This window comes from Panulirus ornatus, chromosome 10 (assembly GCF_036320965.1).
Source record: "Panulirus ornatus isolate Po-2019 chromosome 10, ASM3632096v1, whole genome shotgun sequence".
Lineage (NCBI taxonomy): Eukaryota > Metazoa > Arthropoda > Malacostraca > Decapoda > Palinuridae > Panulirus > Panulirus ornatus.
The window spans coordinates 42,472,315-42,488,225 of NC_092233.1; the positions used below are offsets into that span (position 1 = coordinate 42,472,315).

At 41.0% G+C, this 15,911-nt stretch overlaps 1 protein-coding gene across 1 annotated transcript in view; it reads right to left on the reverse strand.

Annotated features, from left to right (window-relative positions):
* The window catches only part of LOC139750631 (nardilysin-like), a 588,785-nt gene that overhangs the window by 284,051 nt on the left and 288,823 nt on the right, over positions 1-15,911 (reverse strand). Inside the window, exon 10 of the mRNA XM_071665306.1 lies at positions 4,214-4,469. Coding sequence (XP_071521407.1) covers positions 4,214-4,469 — 256 coding nt within the window. The remainder of the gene's footprint in view (positions 1-4,213; positions 4,470-15,911) is intronic.

Sequence of the window (15,911 nt, forward strand, 5' to 3'; positions counted from 1 at the left end):
AGGTAAGAGCCAAGAGGAGAGTGCTCATACTCCTCAAAGGATCAGATTTGGTGCTTAAATGTTGTTGGATGTAACGAGGATAAGAAATGGGAAGCAATTGGTAGTATGTTTGAGGTGAGAAACCTAGATGTAAGTGAAACTAAGCTGAAGGGGAAGGTGGAATAATTTTTGGGTAGTGTTTTACAGGTAAAGATCAGAGTTAGTGAGGAGAAGAATGCAAAGGAGATTGGTGGCATTTCTGTTGAATGAGGAACTGTGGAAATGTTTCCTTTTTTCTTAAGGGTCCATTCATAGGCAAAAGTTCACATCAAGCCTGGGCCTTAATCAAAATACAGAGAGGTCAATGAAAGAGGAAAAAATAAAAAGAAGAGACAAGGTAAGTTATTCACAAATCTTAAGAGAAAAAGTAAAAAATCTGTCCTTTAAAATTTGCCAGGTCATAATTATTGGGAGACACGAGAGGGTAGAGTTCCAAAGCTTCGAGGTATAGGGAGGGAAACATTTATCTGTTGCCAACGGCCACACAGTAATCAAGTGATGCAGCAATTTGCCGAGGACTGCATGGTCTAGAGGTGCAGGCACACAAGCAGCCAGTTATTGGGAGTCAAAACCAAATTAATATCTACAGAAGAGGGATAGTGAACTAGCATTGCAGTGTAGGGCAAGTTCTGAAGTTAGTGTAGGAGAGTTGATAAGTCAGACAGCATTCAACTTAACTCTGTAGAGCAAGATACAGAGCTAGAACCACCCCAAATGTGGGAGCAGTATTCCATACAAGGATGGATCAATCATTTGTACAAACGAAGCAACTGTTCAGAAGATAAGAAATTCTGACACCTAAATAGGACTTCCAGTTTCCTAAAGGTAGACTTAGCTATTTCTGTTATGTGGGATTTCCTAAGCAGAGTTGATGTTACAGTAATACCAAGTATGTACATCAAATTAAGAGGTAGAATCACAGAACAGTTAAAGGAAAGAAAAGTTGAGAAATTTTTTATACAGCGATGGAAAGAAACTGGGCAGTCTTGCAGGCATTAAACTTAACCAAATTTTGTTTATCCCACAGAGATATCCAGTCCAAGACTGAGATTACTGAGAAAGATGTGTTGAGATGAGATCCAGACTCAGACTGAGTGATAGAAGAAAGAGCAGAATTAAAGGATGTAAATGGATGCATATAAGTGCATTTGGATATTTGCAGAAGAAAGGAAATCAATGACAAAAAGGAGAAAATGTTTAGGAGACATGACAGAACCTTCAGAAACACTGCTGTTGATGGAGAAAGGGGGAAAGGCTGATCCATCCACAATCATGGAGACATTTCAACCAGGGAGAAATCTAGATATGGGAGAGCAAAAGGAAGGAGGAAAGCCAAAGAGGGGAGCTTAGAGTTGAGATCCCAATGCCACACCGTCAAAAGCTTTGGATATATCAAGAGCAACTAATTATTTTTAAAGCTAAAGGCTCCAGTCACAGACAAAAGTCCACATCATGGTTGGGCCTTAACTGAAGTACATAGAGGATTTGAATACGAAAAAGAAAAACAAGGGAAAGCACTTATGAATTTCGGAGATAAAAAAAACCCGTTTTTTAAAATATGCCACGCCACAGTCATTGAGAAAGGTATGAAAAGGTAGAGTTCCAAAGCTATGAGGTATAGGAAAAGAAACATCAAAATGGCTCTCCTTTGAGTTGCCAATAGCTACATAGTAATAATGTGACTCAGTAGCTTGACAAATATTACAAGTTCTAGTTAGTGGTGGGGCATAAAAGCAGCCAGCTCTCAAGAGCAAAAACCAAAGTAATACCTATAGAGGAGGGAAAGTAAATCAACACTGAGGCATAAGGCAAGAGGGTTAAGTTTGGAAATTAGCCTGGAAGAGTTTATAAGTTGGAATGCTTTCAATTCAACTCTGTCAAGTAAGGATGTTGAGATAAAATACCCCAGATGTGGGAGCAGTAGTCCATATTAGGATGACTCATCCTTTGTATAAATGGAGCAACTACTCAGAAGAAAAGAGGTTTTGACATCTAAACAGGACACCCAGTTCCTTAGAGATAGACTTAGCTATGTGGGGTTTCCAAGAAAAAGTAGATATCACAGTAATATCAAGAATGTTTACTGAGTCAAGAGGTGGAATTACAGAACCATCAAAGGAGAGATGAGAGTTGTGAGGAGTTTTTGATATAGAGATGGGTAGAAACAGGATCCTGGAGGCATTAAACTTAACTAGATTTCATCTACCCCAATGAGCTATCCTTTCTAAGTGACTTCATTTACGAAGTTGTGTTAAAACGAGATGCAGATCGAGTGAGAGAGGAAGGAGCAGAATTGAAGGATATGGATGAATGCAGTTAAATCATCAGCATATGAGGATGATCCATCTACAATCATAGAGATAGATCAGCTAGAGAGGAAGCTACAAATGAAGACACAAAGTGAGGGAGGGAAGCTAAAAGATGGGAGTTCAGAGATGAGACCCTGATGCACACTGTCAAACTCTTCAGATATGTCAAAGGCAATTATACATGACCCTAAAATCTTTCATGGATGATGACCAGACATTAGTAAGATAAGAAAGAATATCACCAGTGGATCTTGCCTTACAAGAGGCATACTAATAATAATAGAATAGACAATTTCGAGGTGTCTCATGATATAGGGTATGAAGTGGGATTCAAAGACTTTGGAAATGGTATATCTCAAAGCAATAATTAAAGGGGTCAGATCGGTCAGCTTTCTTAGGGATGGGATGAATCAATGTAGGCATCTAAGGAAAAGGAAAAGTTATAGTTTTTGAACAGAAATGGAACAGACGAGCAAGCACATATTCAAGTTCAGAGGCACACTCTTTCAGTACATGGAGATGGATACCATCAGGGATGATGACCAAATTTTCTCTGGTATGATGACCAGACATTAGTAAGATTGGAAAGAATATCACCTATGGACCTTGCCTCATGGAAGCCATACTGGTGATCAGAGAGAAGATAGATTCAAGATGTCTGAGGATATGGGAGTTTTGGAAGGATTCACAGACTTTGGAAATAGTAGATATCAAAGCAACAGGATGATAGTTAGATGAGTTAGAGCAGTCATCCTTCTTAGGGATGGGATGTACTAATGAATGCATCCAAGACGGAACAGTTCTGGATTTTAAGCAGAAATGGAACAGATGAGCAAGCACAAGTGCAAGTTCAGAGGCACACTATTTCAATATAAAGGGATGGATGCCATCAGGACCATAAGTGTTCCTTGTGTCCAAAGAGAGAAGCACTATTTGGACAGTTCAAAAAGAGATTAAGGGGATGGGCACAGGATTAGTAAGAGGAGCATCAGGAGGTGAAGGAAGGTCAGAGTCATCCAAGGTAGAGTTAGAGGAGAAACCAGGACCAAAGAGAGTTATTTTGCCTATGGGAAAGGCATAAGCTATAGTACCATCAGATTGGAAAAGTGAAGAAGAGCAAGAAAAGTTGTTAGCAATGCCCTTAGCCAAAGACAAGAAAAACTTATCAATGGATGAAGAGGTGAGGTTATGGCACTTCCTTTTAAGAAAGGAATACTTTACCTCACAGATAACATACTTGCAATGATTACGGGTGATGATAAATGCTGAATGGGAGTTGGAGGAAGGAGAGTTTTTCCAAGCCTGATCCCTTAGCCAAATGGCCTTAGAGCAGGAACAGTTGAACCATGGATTAAAAGAAGAGGCCATTTTGGATATAGATGGAATAAATGCTTCTAGTCTCACAACAAAAACTTCTGCTATGTGTATGGTGGAGACAAATGCACCACACTATAAGAGACATAAATTTACCCAAGGAAAGTCAGAGAAGAATTTTTGTAAGTGAGTGAGCCCCAGCCTGATCAAGGGAAACATGAAAGTGGCTTACAAGAAGTGGGTGACTGTTAGTGCATATGCACTTGGTATCAAGAGCAGGTAAGGGCAGAGATGAGTGTTCTGGGAAGAGCTGAAAGGGTGCATCAACAATCAATCTGATGCGATGCACCAAGTATCAGCAATGGGTAGTTTGAATGAAAGAGAAGTGATTGGCAGCTGAGATTATATTGGAGGGCATGAAGTATGATGATTATCAACCATAAGAAAATCTGTAATGTAATTGCTAATTCTGATTAAAACATTGCAAAAAATATATACTATATTCAAAGTTTGTCATTTACATAAGAATTACTATTAAGTAAATATCTTACAATCTGGGGGACTGTAGAGGTAACTCCGTTATTAGATAAACATAGCAGTAAGTCCTTGGCAGTTTAAACTTCTGGTCTTGTCTGAACCACAGTGCTCCCCATTCATCCTCGTACAATTTTTGGGGATAATCTGGGACTTCTTTCTCTGGAGCCAACAAGTCAAAATTGTCTGGGATAAAATTGCTTGGAGCTGGGATATGCAAGTCAGGATTGGACTGAGGGTTGGCCCACTGTTCTTTCCAAACTTTTGGAATTTCTGTAAAAAAAATGGAATACATTTCATTTAAGTCAAACACTTTCCTTGGACAAGAAAATGCAACCAGAAATGAGCACTTCCAATTATGTGCCCCATAAAAAATTGAGAAAAGACTAATATATTTAGGGCAAAAGTAATGTATGCATCATCATTACAATTTGTTTAGTCCATGAACACATCTTTCAGGTTGGAAAAAGCCATGTTTCTGTGCTTGATCCTAGTTGCCCTTCATCCTGTAGTTACCTTGATAAAAAAAAGTCATCTGGTTTACACAGACAGGCAGGCAGGCAAACACATCATTAATTATGTAAAATACAAGTCAGAAACATGTCCTAATAAGTACAAAGAATTACTCGTATTACTAACATCCACTGACCTAAAACTTTCTGCATTTCCAATATTGTCCTACTACCATAAATCCTCCACCTCAATGCCAAGACATTTTTAATCTTAAACCAAAGTGGTCATCGGCACATAACCTTACCAATACAAGGGAACATCAGATTACCAGCAGCAGAATAAAGAACTGACAATCCTTGTCTAAGGATGACCATCAAGGAGACTCATCTCTTAAGGATTGATATCACTGAATCATTCCATGGCAACATCCCTTTGTGGTGAAAGAAAATATTACAAACAAGTGAAAAAACACCCTCAATTACTGATAAAACATTCAAGACATGCACCTTACAGTAAATCTCTAGATGGTAAACCTAAAGAATTTTCCATACCTTTCATAAACTTTTTCATTTGAATGGCTTTCTCCCAGCTTGAACAATTTCATACTTAACCATCCCACTAGAAGGAGTACTACTAAACAAATGATCATAAAAATATCATACAAGACAATGTTTACAATATAAATTCATCCCCACAGATCAAAGCAAAACCTTCTGCATCTATCCATCAATCAGCTGTCTTAAGACCATATTTACCACCATAAACATCTGTCAAGGAATTCACATGAGACATTCAAACCTCATTGATTAAAATATTGTGCACTATTCCTCATGTTACTGAAGAAAGCTTTGGACCAGAGAGTTCCAGTAGATTCTTGCATCTCTCAAAGAGCTTTGAGAATCTAGGCAGTTCAACCAAAATGGAGCTGTTAAAACCACCTGACCTGAATGGCTGTGCTGATTATTCAAAGTTGTAAAAGAATATTCAGTAGAGGAAACTGATAAAGACACCTCAACTGATTCTAAAAAGTTCTGTTGAGGAAACTGATAGAGATACCTCATATGACTGCAGAGGATTCTGTGGAGAAACAAATAAAGACACTTCAACTGACTGTAGAAGATTCAGTGATGGAAACTGATAAAGACACCTCAATTGACTCCAGAAGATTCTGTGGAGGAAACTGATACAGACATCTCAACTGATTCCAGTGTAAACCAAGTGCATCTATCACTTTCATTAACATATCTGATTCCAGTCTAAGCATAGTGCATCTATCAATCTCATTAACACACCTGATTCCAGTCTAGACAAAGTGCATCTATCACTCCCATTAACATATCCATAAAAAGAGAAACAAACTAGTAATCTGTGATTGGCTACCATAGCAAGCATATCTACTTCTAAATGGACACAATGAGTGGGTCCAAACAAAAGAACCCCAGTCTTGGCTTCACACTGTCCCCAACAGATTTATTCAAAGCCTTTGCTGTAAAATTTTATGCTCTCTTTCAGTGAGGTGCTACTAAGAACATAACTCTCTTCTGAATCAAATGAACCAAGGACAGTGTCCATGATTATCAGTCAAGAGTACGCAATTCCTCCTCTGCAGAGACATGACAACACCAGCATGCAGTCTGAAAATGTAAGTACTGACATACTCATCTCCTTCATACAAGAAAGTGCTATCTGTACATCATCAAAGATACCCTAAGCCTTTTCATGGTAAGGAAAAAAAATGATAGACTGGAGTGATTTTTCAACCAAAAAAATCTGCTTAGATTTTCTGCACTCTGAGTCACCAATTATCAAATCATTAAATCAAGGTTGGCTCACCTTAGAGGTCATAAGGCTCATCATTACAGAATCTTAAACAATCATCGTCAAGTGCTGTCAGTCTGTGCTACATAAATGGCAGAAGCTATCAAGAAATTGGATTAGAAAATGGTTCAGTATCACAAGCCTTATGACCTCTAAGGTGAGCCAACTCTGATTTAATAACTTCAAATTCATTTAGTTCCCCTTCACCTACCATATTCAAACTGCAAACTATCTGTTGAAGATTTATCATACGTACCCTGTGAACTCCATCTCATAACCTGCATCACTTAGAGTTTTCAGTCCTAATTTTTCCCACTGGAAGTTAGTCAATAACTTCATATATATCTATTTATTTATTTTGCTTTGTCGCTGTCTCCCGCGTTAGCGAGGTAGCGCAAGGAAACAGACGAAAGAACGGCCCAACCCGCCCACATACACATGTATATACATACATGTCAACACACGCACAATATACATACCTATACATCTCAATGTACACATATATATACACACACAGACATATACATATATACACATGTACATAATTCATACTGTCTGCTTTTATTTGTTCCCATCGCCACCCCACCACACATGGAATAACAACCCCCTCCCCCCTCATGTGTGCGAGGTAGCGCTAGGAAAAACACAAAAGGCCCCATTCGTTCAAACTCAGTCTCTAGCTGTCATGTAATAATGCACCGAAACCACGGCTCCCTTTCCACATCCAGGCCCCACACACTTTGCATGGTTTACCCCAGAAGCTTCACATGCCCTGGTTCAATTCATTGACAGCACATCGACCCCGGTATACCACATCGTTCCAATTCACTCTATTCCTTGCACGCCTTTCACCCTCCTGCATGTTCAGGCCCCGATCACTCAAAATCTTTTTCACTCCATCTTTCCACCTCCAATTTGGTCTCCCACTTCTCCTCGTTCCCTCCACCCCTGACACATATATCCTCTTGGTCAATCTTTCCTCACTCATTCTCTCCATGTGACCAAACCATTTCAAAACACCCTCTTCTGCTCTCTCAACCACACTCTTTTTATTTCCACACATCTCTCTTACCCTTACATTACTTACTCGATCAAACCACCTCACACCACATATTGTCCTTAAACATCTCATCTCCAGCACATCCACCCTCCTGCGCACAACTCTATCCATAGCCCACGTCTCACAACCATACAACATTGTTGGAACCACTATTCCTTCGAACATACCCATTTTTGCTTTCCGAGATAATGTTCTCGACTTCCAAACATTCTTCAAGGCTCCCAGAATTTTCGCCCCCTCCCCCACCCTATGATTCACTTCCGCTTCCATGGTTCCATCTGCTGCCAGATCCACTCCCAGATATCTAAAACACTTTACTTCCTCCAGTTTTTCTCCAATCAAACTCACCTCCCAATTGACTTGACCCTCAACCCTACTGTACCTAATAACCTTGCTCTTATTCACATTTACTCTTAACTTTCTTCTTTCACACACTTTACCAAACTCAGTCACCAGCTTCTGCAGTTTCTTACATGAATCAGCCACCAGTGCTGTATCATCAGCGAACAACAACTGACTCACTTCCCAAGCTCTCTCATCCCCACCAGACTTCATACTTGCCCCTCTTTCCAAAACTCTTGCATTTACCTCCCTAACATCCTCCATCCATAAACAAATTAAACAACCATGGAGACATCACACACCCCTGCCGCAAACCTACATTCACTGAGAACCAATCACTTTCCTCTCTTCCTACACGCACACATGCCTTACATCCTCGATAAAAACTTTTCACTGCTTCTAACAACTTTCCTCCCACACCATATATTCTTAATACCTTCCACAGAGCATCTCTATCAACTCTATCATATGCCTTCTCCAGATCCATAAATGCTACATACAAATCCATTTGCTTTTCTAAGTATATATATATATATATATATATATATATATATATATATATATATATATATATATATATATTTATAATATATTTATTTATTTTATTATACTTTGTCGCTGTCTCCCGCGTTTGCGAGGTAGCGCAAGGAAACAGACGAAAGAAATGGCCCAACCCCCCCACATACACATGTATATACATACGTCCACACACGCAAATATACATACCTACACAGCTTTCCATGGTTTACCCCAGACGCTTCACATGCCTTGATTCAATCCACTGACAGCACGTCAACCCCGGTATACCACATCGCTCCAATTCACTCTATTCCTTGCCCTCCTTTCACCCTCCTGCATGTTCAGGCCCCGATCACACAAAATCTTTTTCACTCCATCTTTCCACCTCCAATTTGGTCTCCCTCTTCTCCTCGTTCCCTCCACCTCCGACACATATATCCTCTTGGTCAATCTTTCCTCACTCATTCTCTCCATGTGCCCAAACCACTTCAAAACACCCTCTTCTGCTCTCTCAACCACGCTCTTTTTATTTCCAAACATCTCTCTTACCCTTACGTTACTCACTCGATCAAACCACCTCACACCACACATTGTCCTCAAACATCTCATTTCCAGCACATCCATCCTCCTGCGCACAACTCTATCCATAGCCCACGCCTCGCAACCATACAACATTGTTGGAACTACTATTCCTTCAAACATACCCATTTTTGCTTTCCGAGATAATGTTCTCGACTTCCACACATTCTTCAAGGCCCCCAGAATTTTCGCCCCCTCCCCCACCCTATGATCCACTTCCGCTTCCATGGTTCCATCCGCTGCCAGATCCACTCCCAGATATCTAAAACACTTCACTTCCTCCAGTTTTTCTCCATTCAAACTCACTTCCCAATTGACTTGACCCTCAACCCTACTGTACCTAATAACCTTGCTCTTATTCACATTTACTCTTTACTTTCTTCTTCCACACACTTTACCAAACTCAGTCACCAGCTTCTGCAGTTTCTCACATGAATCAGCCACCAGCGCTGTATCATCAGCGAACAACAACTGACTCACTTCCCAAGCTCTCTCATCCCCAACAGACTTCATACTTGCCCCTCTTTCCAAAACTCTTGCATTTACCTCCCTAACAACCCCATCCATAAACAAATTAAACAACCATGGAGACATCACACACCCCTGCCGCAAACCTACATTCACTGAGAACCAATCACTTTCCTCTCTTCCTACACGTACACATGCCTTACATCCTCGATAAAAACTTTTCACTGCTTCTAACAACTTTCCTCCCACACCATATATTCTTAATACCTTCCACAGAGCATCTCTATCGACTCTATCATATGCCTTCACCAGATCCAGAAATGCTACATACAAATCTATTTGCTTTTCTAAGTATTTCTCACATACATTCTTCAAAGCAAACACCTGATCCACACATCCTCTACCACTTCTGAAACCACACTGCTCTTCCCCAATCTGATGCTCTGTACATGCCTTCACCCTCTCAATCAATACCCTCCCATATAATTTACCAGGAATACTCAACAAACTTATACCTCTGTAATTTGAGCACTCACTCTTATCCCCTTTGCCTTTGTACAATGGCACTATGCACGCATTCCGCCAATCCTCAGGCACCTCACCATGAGTCATACATACATTAAATAACCTTACCAACCAGTCAACAATACAGTCACCCCCTTTTTTAATAAATTCCACTGCAATACCATCCAAACCTGCTGCCTTGCCGGCTTTCATCTTCCGCAAAGCTTTCACTACCTCTTCTCTGTTTACCAAATCATTTTCCCTAACCCTCTCACTTTGCACACCACCTCGACCAAAACACCCTATATCTGCCACTCTATCATCAAACACATTCAACAAACCTTCAAAATACTCACTCCAAATCCTTCTCACATCACCACTACTTGTTATCACCTCCCCATTTGCGCCCTTCACTGAAGTTCCCATTTGCTCCCTTGTCTTACGCATTTTATTTACCTCCTTCCAGAACATATATATATATAGTTGATAGAGATGCTCTGTGGAAGGTATTAAGAATATATGGTGTGGGAGGCAAGTTGTTAGAAGCAGTGAAAAGTTTTTATCGAGGATGTAAGGCATGTGTACGTGTAGGAAGAGAGGAAAGTGATTGGTTCTCAGTGAATGTAGGTTTGCGGCAGGGGTGTGTGATGTCTCCATGGTTGTTTAATTTGTTTATGGATGGGGTTGTTAGGGAGGTGAATGCAAGAGTTTGGAAAGAGGGGCAAGTATGAAGTCTGTTGGGGATGAGAGAGCTTGGGAAGTGAGTCAGTTGTTGTTCGCTGATGATACAGCGCTGGTGGCTGATTCATGTGAGAAACTGCAGAAGCTGGTGACTGAGTTTGGTAAAGTGTGTGAAAGAAGAAAGTTAAGAGTAAATGTGAATAAGAGCAAGGTTATTAGGTACAGCAGGGTTGAGGGTCAAGTCAATTGGGAGGTGAGTTTGAATGGAGAAAAACTGGAGGAAGTGAAGTGTTTTAGATATCTGGGAGTGGATCTGTCAGCGGATGGAACCATGGAAGCGGAAGTGGATCATAGGGTGGGGGAGGGGGCGAAAATTCTGGGAGCCTTGAAGAATGTGTGGAAGTCGAGAACATTATCTCGGAAAGCAAAAATGGGTATGTTTGAAGGAATAGTGGTTCCAACAATGTTGTATTGTTGCGAGACGTGGGCTATGGATAGAGTTGTGCGCAGGAGGATGGATGTGCTGGAAATGAGATGTTTGAAGACAATATGTGGTGTGAGGTGGTTTGATCGAGTAAGTAACGTAAGGGTAAGAGAGATGTGTGGAAATAAAAAGATCGTGGTTGAGAGAGCAGAGGAGGGTGTTTTGAAATGGTTCGGGCACATGGAAAGAATGAGTGAGGAAAGATTGACCAAGAGAATATATGTGTCGGAGGTGGAGGGAACGAGGAGAAGAGGGAGACCAAATTGGAGGTGGAAAGATGGAGTGAAAAAGATTTTGTGTGATCGGGGCCTGAACATGCAGGAGGGTGAAAGGAGGGCAAGGAATAGAGTGAACTGGAGCGATGTGGTATACCGGGGTTACGTGCTGTCAGTGGATTGAATCAAGGCATGTGAGGCGTCTGGGGTAAACCATGGAAAGCTGTGTAGGTATGTATATTTGCGTGTGTGGACGTATGTATATACATGTGTATGGGGGTGTGTTGGGCCATTTCTTTCGTCTGTTTCCTTGCGCTACCTCGCAAACGCGGGAGACAGCGACAAAGTATAAAAAAAAAAAAATATATATTCTTAATACCTTCCACAGAGCATCTCTATCAACTCTATCATATGCCTTCTCCAGATCCATAAATGCTACATACAAATCCATTTGCTTTTCTAAGTATTTCTCACATACATTCTTCAAAGCAAACACCTGATCCACACATCCTCTACCACTTCTGAAACCACACTGCTCTTCCCCAATCTGATGCTCTGTACATGCCTTCACCCTCTAAATCAATACCCTCCCATATACTTTACCAGGAATACTCAACAAACTTATACCTCTGTAATTTGAGCACTCACTCTTATCCCCTTTGCCTTTGTACAATGGCACTATGCACGCATTCCGCCATTCCTCAGGCACCTCACCATGAGTCATACATACATTAAATAACCTTACCAACCAGTCAATAATACAGTCACCCCCTTTTTTAATAAATTCCACTGCAATACCATCCAAACCTGCTGCCTTGCCGGCTTTCATCTTCCGCAAAGCTTTCACTACCTCTTCTCTGTTTACCAAATCATTTTCCCTAACCCTCTCACTTTGCACACCACCTCGACCAAAACATCCTATATCTGCCACTCTATCATCAAACACATTCAACAAACCCTCAAAATACTCACTCCATCTCCTTCTCACTTCACCACTACTTGTTATCACCTCCCCATTTGCGCCCTTCACTGAAGTTCCCATTTGCTCCCTTGTCTTACGCACTTTATTTACCTCCCTCCAGAACATCTTTTTATTCTCCCTTATGGTTTCAGAAGTGGTAGAGGATGTGTGGATCAGGTGTTTGCTTTGAAGAATGTATGTGAGAAATACTTAGAAAAGCAAATGGATTTGTATGTAGCATTTATGGATGTGGAGAAGGCATATGATAGAGTTGATAGAGATGCTCTGTGGAAGGTATTAAGAATATATGGTGTGGGAGGAAAGTTGTTAGAAGCAGTGAAAAGTTTTTATCGAGGATGTAAGGCATGTATACGTGTAGGAAGAGAGGAAAGTGATTGGTTCTCAGTGAATGTAGGTTTGCAGCAGGGGTGTGTGATGTCTCCATGGTTGTTTAATTTGTTTATGGATGGGGTTGTTAGAGAGGTAAATGCAAGAGTTTTGGAAAGAGGGGCAAGTATGAAGTCTGTTGGGGATGAGAGAGCTTGGGAAGTGAGTCAGTTGTTGTTCGCTGATGATACAGCGCTGGTGGCTGATTCATGTGAGAAACTGCAGAAGCTGGTGACTGAGTTTGGTAAAGTGTGTGGAAGAAGAAAGTTAAGAGTAAATGTGAATAAGAGCAAGGTTATTAGGTACAGCAGGGTTGAGGGTCAAGTCAATTGGGAGGTGAGTTTGAATGGAGAAAAACTGGAGGAAGTGAAGTGTTTTAGATATCTGGGAGTGGATCTGGCAGCAGATGGAACCATGGAAGCGGAAGTGGATCATAGGGTGGGGGAGGGGGCGAAAATTCTGGGGGCCTTGAAGAATGTGTGGAAGTCGAGAACATTATCTCGGAAAGCAAAAATGGGTATGTTTGAAGGAATAGTGGTTCCAACAATGTTGTATGGTTGCGAGGCATGGGCTATGGATAGAGTAGTGTGCAGGAGGATGGATGTGCTGGAAATGAGATGTTTGAGGACAATGTGTGGTGTGAGGTGGTTTGATCGAGTGAGTAACGTAAGGGTAAGAGAGATGTGTGGAAATAAAAAGAGCGTGGTTGAGAGAGCAGAAGAGGGTGTTTTGAAGTGGTTTGGGCACATGGAGAGAATGAGTGAGGAAAGATTGACCAAGAGGATATATGTGTCGGAGGTGGAGGGAACGAGGAGAAGAGGGAGACCAAATTGGAGGTGGAAAGATGGAGTGAAAAAGATTTTGTGTGATCGGGGCCTGAACATGCAGGAGGGTGAAAGGAGGGCAAGGAATAGAGTGAATTGGAGCGATGTGGTATACCGGGGTTGACGTGCTGTCAGTGGATTGAATCATGGCATGTGAGGCGTCTGGGGTAAACCATGGAAAGCTGTGTAGGTGTGTATATTTGCGTGTGTGGACGTATGAATATACATGTGTATGGGGGTGGGTTGGGCCATTTCTTTCGTCTGTTTCCTTGCGCTACCTCGCAAGCGCGGGAGACAGCGACAAAGTATAATAATAATAATAATATATATATATATATATATATATATATATATATATATATATATATATAATGAAAATGAAAATGACTTTCAAATAATCTTTTGAAGAAAGTTTATAAAAGGAGAAAATTTAGAAGCATTTAATAGCCCCTCTGGCACAGTACTTGGAGATTACATTTGGTAAAGTGAGTTATAGGCTTCACAGAAAAGGATGTGGCCCTGGTTAATAAGTTTTTCTATCAGTCATACCAGCAGAGCAAGTAAGATTTTCTATCAGTCATATCAGCTGAGCAGGTAAGTTTTTCTATCAGTCATGCCAGCTGAAGCTGGGGGTAGTGATGCCGTTTCCTGTGGCTAGGGTAGCACCAGGAATGGACAAAGGCAAGCAAGTATGAATATGTACATGTGTATATATGTATATGTTTGTGTATGTATATGTATGTATGTATATGTTGATATGTATATGTATGTATATGTGCGTGTGTGGGCGTTTATGTATATATATATATGTGTATATAAGTGGATAAGCCATTCTTTGTTTCCTGGCGCTACCTCACTGACAAGGGAAGGAGTAGCAGTACTCCTGAAACAGGAGTTGTGGAAGTATGTGATAGAATGTAAGAAAGTAAATTCTCGATTAATATGGGTAAAACTGAAAGTTGATGGAGAGAGATGGGTGATTATTGGTGCATATGCACCTGGGCATGAGAAGAAAGATCATGAGAGGCAAGTGTTTTGGGAGCAGCTGAATGAGTGTGTTAGTGGTTTTGATGCACGAGACCGGGTTATAGTGTTGGGTGATTTGAATGCAAAGGTGAGTAATGTGGCAGTTGAGGGAATAATTGGTATACATGGGGTGTTCAGTGTTGTAAATGGAAATGGTCAAGAGCTTGTAGATTTATGTGCTGAAAAAGGACTGATGATTGGGAATACCTGGTTGAAAAAGCGAGATATACATAAGTATACTTATGTAAGTAGGAGAGATGGCCAGAGAGCGTTATTGGATTACGTGTTAATTGACAGGCGCGCGAAAGAGAGACTTTTGGATGTTAATGTGCTGAGAGGTGCAACTGGAGGGATGTCTGATCATTATCTTGTGGAGGCTAAGGTGAAGATTTGTATGGGTTTCCAGAAAAGAAGAGTGAATGTTGGGGTGAAGAGGGTGGTGAGAGTAAGTGAGCTTGGGAAGGAGACTTGTGTGAGGAAGTACCAGGAGAGACTGAGTACAGAATGGAAAAAGGTGAAAACAATGGAAGTAAGGGGAGTGGGGGAGGAATGGGATGTATTTAGGGAATCAGTGATGGATTGCGCAAAAGATGCTTGTGGCATGAGAAGAGTGGGAGGTGGGTTGATTAGAAAGGGTAGTGAGTGGTGGGATGAAGAAGTAAGAGTATTAGTGAAAGAGAAGAGAGAGGCATTTGGAGGATTTTTACCGGGAAAAAATGAAATTGAGTGGGAGACGTATAAAAGAAAGAGACAGGAGGTCAAGAGAAAGGTGCAAGAGGTGAAAAAAAGGGCAAATAAGAGTTGGGGTGAGAGAGTATCATTAAATTTTAGGGAGAATAAAAAGATGTTCTGGAAGGAGGTAAATAAAGTGCGTAAGACAAGGGAGCAAATGGGAACTTCAGTGAAGGGCGCAAATGGGGAGGTGATAACAAGTAGTGGTGATGTGAGAAGGAGATGGAGTGAGTATTTTGAAGGTTTGTTGAATGTGTTTGATGATAAGAGTGGCACATATAGGGTGTTTTGGTCGAGGTGGTGTGCAAAGTGAGAGGGTTAGGGAAAATGATTTGGCAAACAGAGAAGAGGTAGTAAAAGCTTTGTGGAAGATGAAAGCCGGCAAGGCAGCAGGTTTGGATGGTATTGCAGTTGAATCTATTAAAAGATGGGGTGACTGTATTGTTGACTGGTTGGTAAGGTTATTTAATGTATGTATGACTCATGGTGAGGTGCCTTAGGATTGGTGGAATGCGTGCATAGTGCCATTGTACAAAGGCAAAGGGGATAAGAGTGAGTGCTTAAATTACAGAGGTATAAGTTTGTTGAGTATTCCTGGTAAATTGTATGGGAGGGTATTGATTGAGAGGGTGAAGGCATGTACAGAGCATCAGATTGGGGAA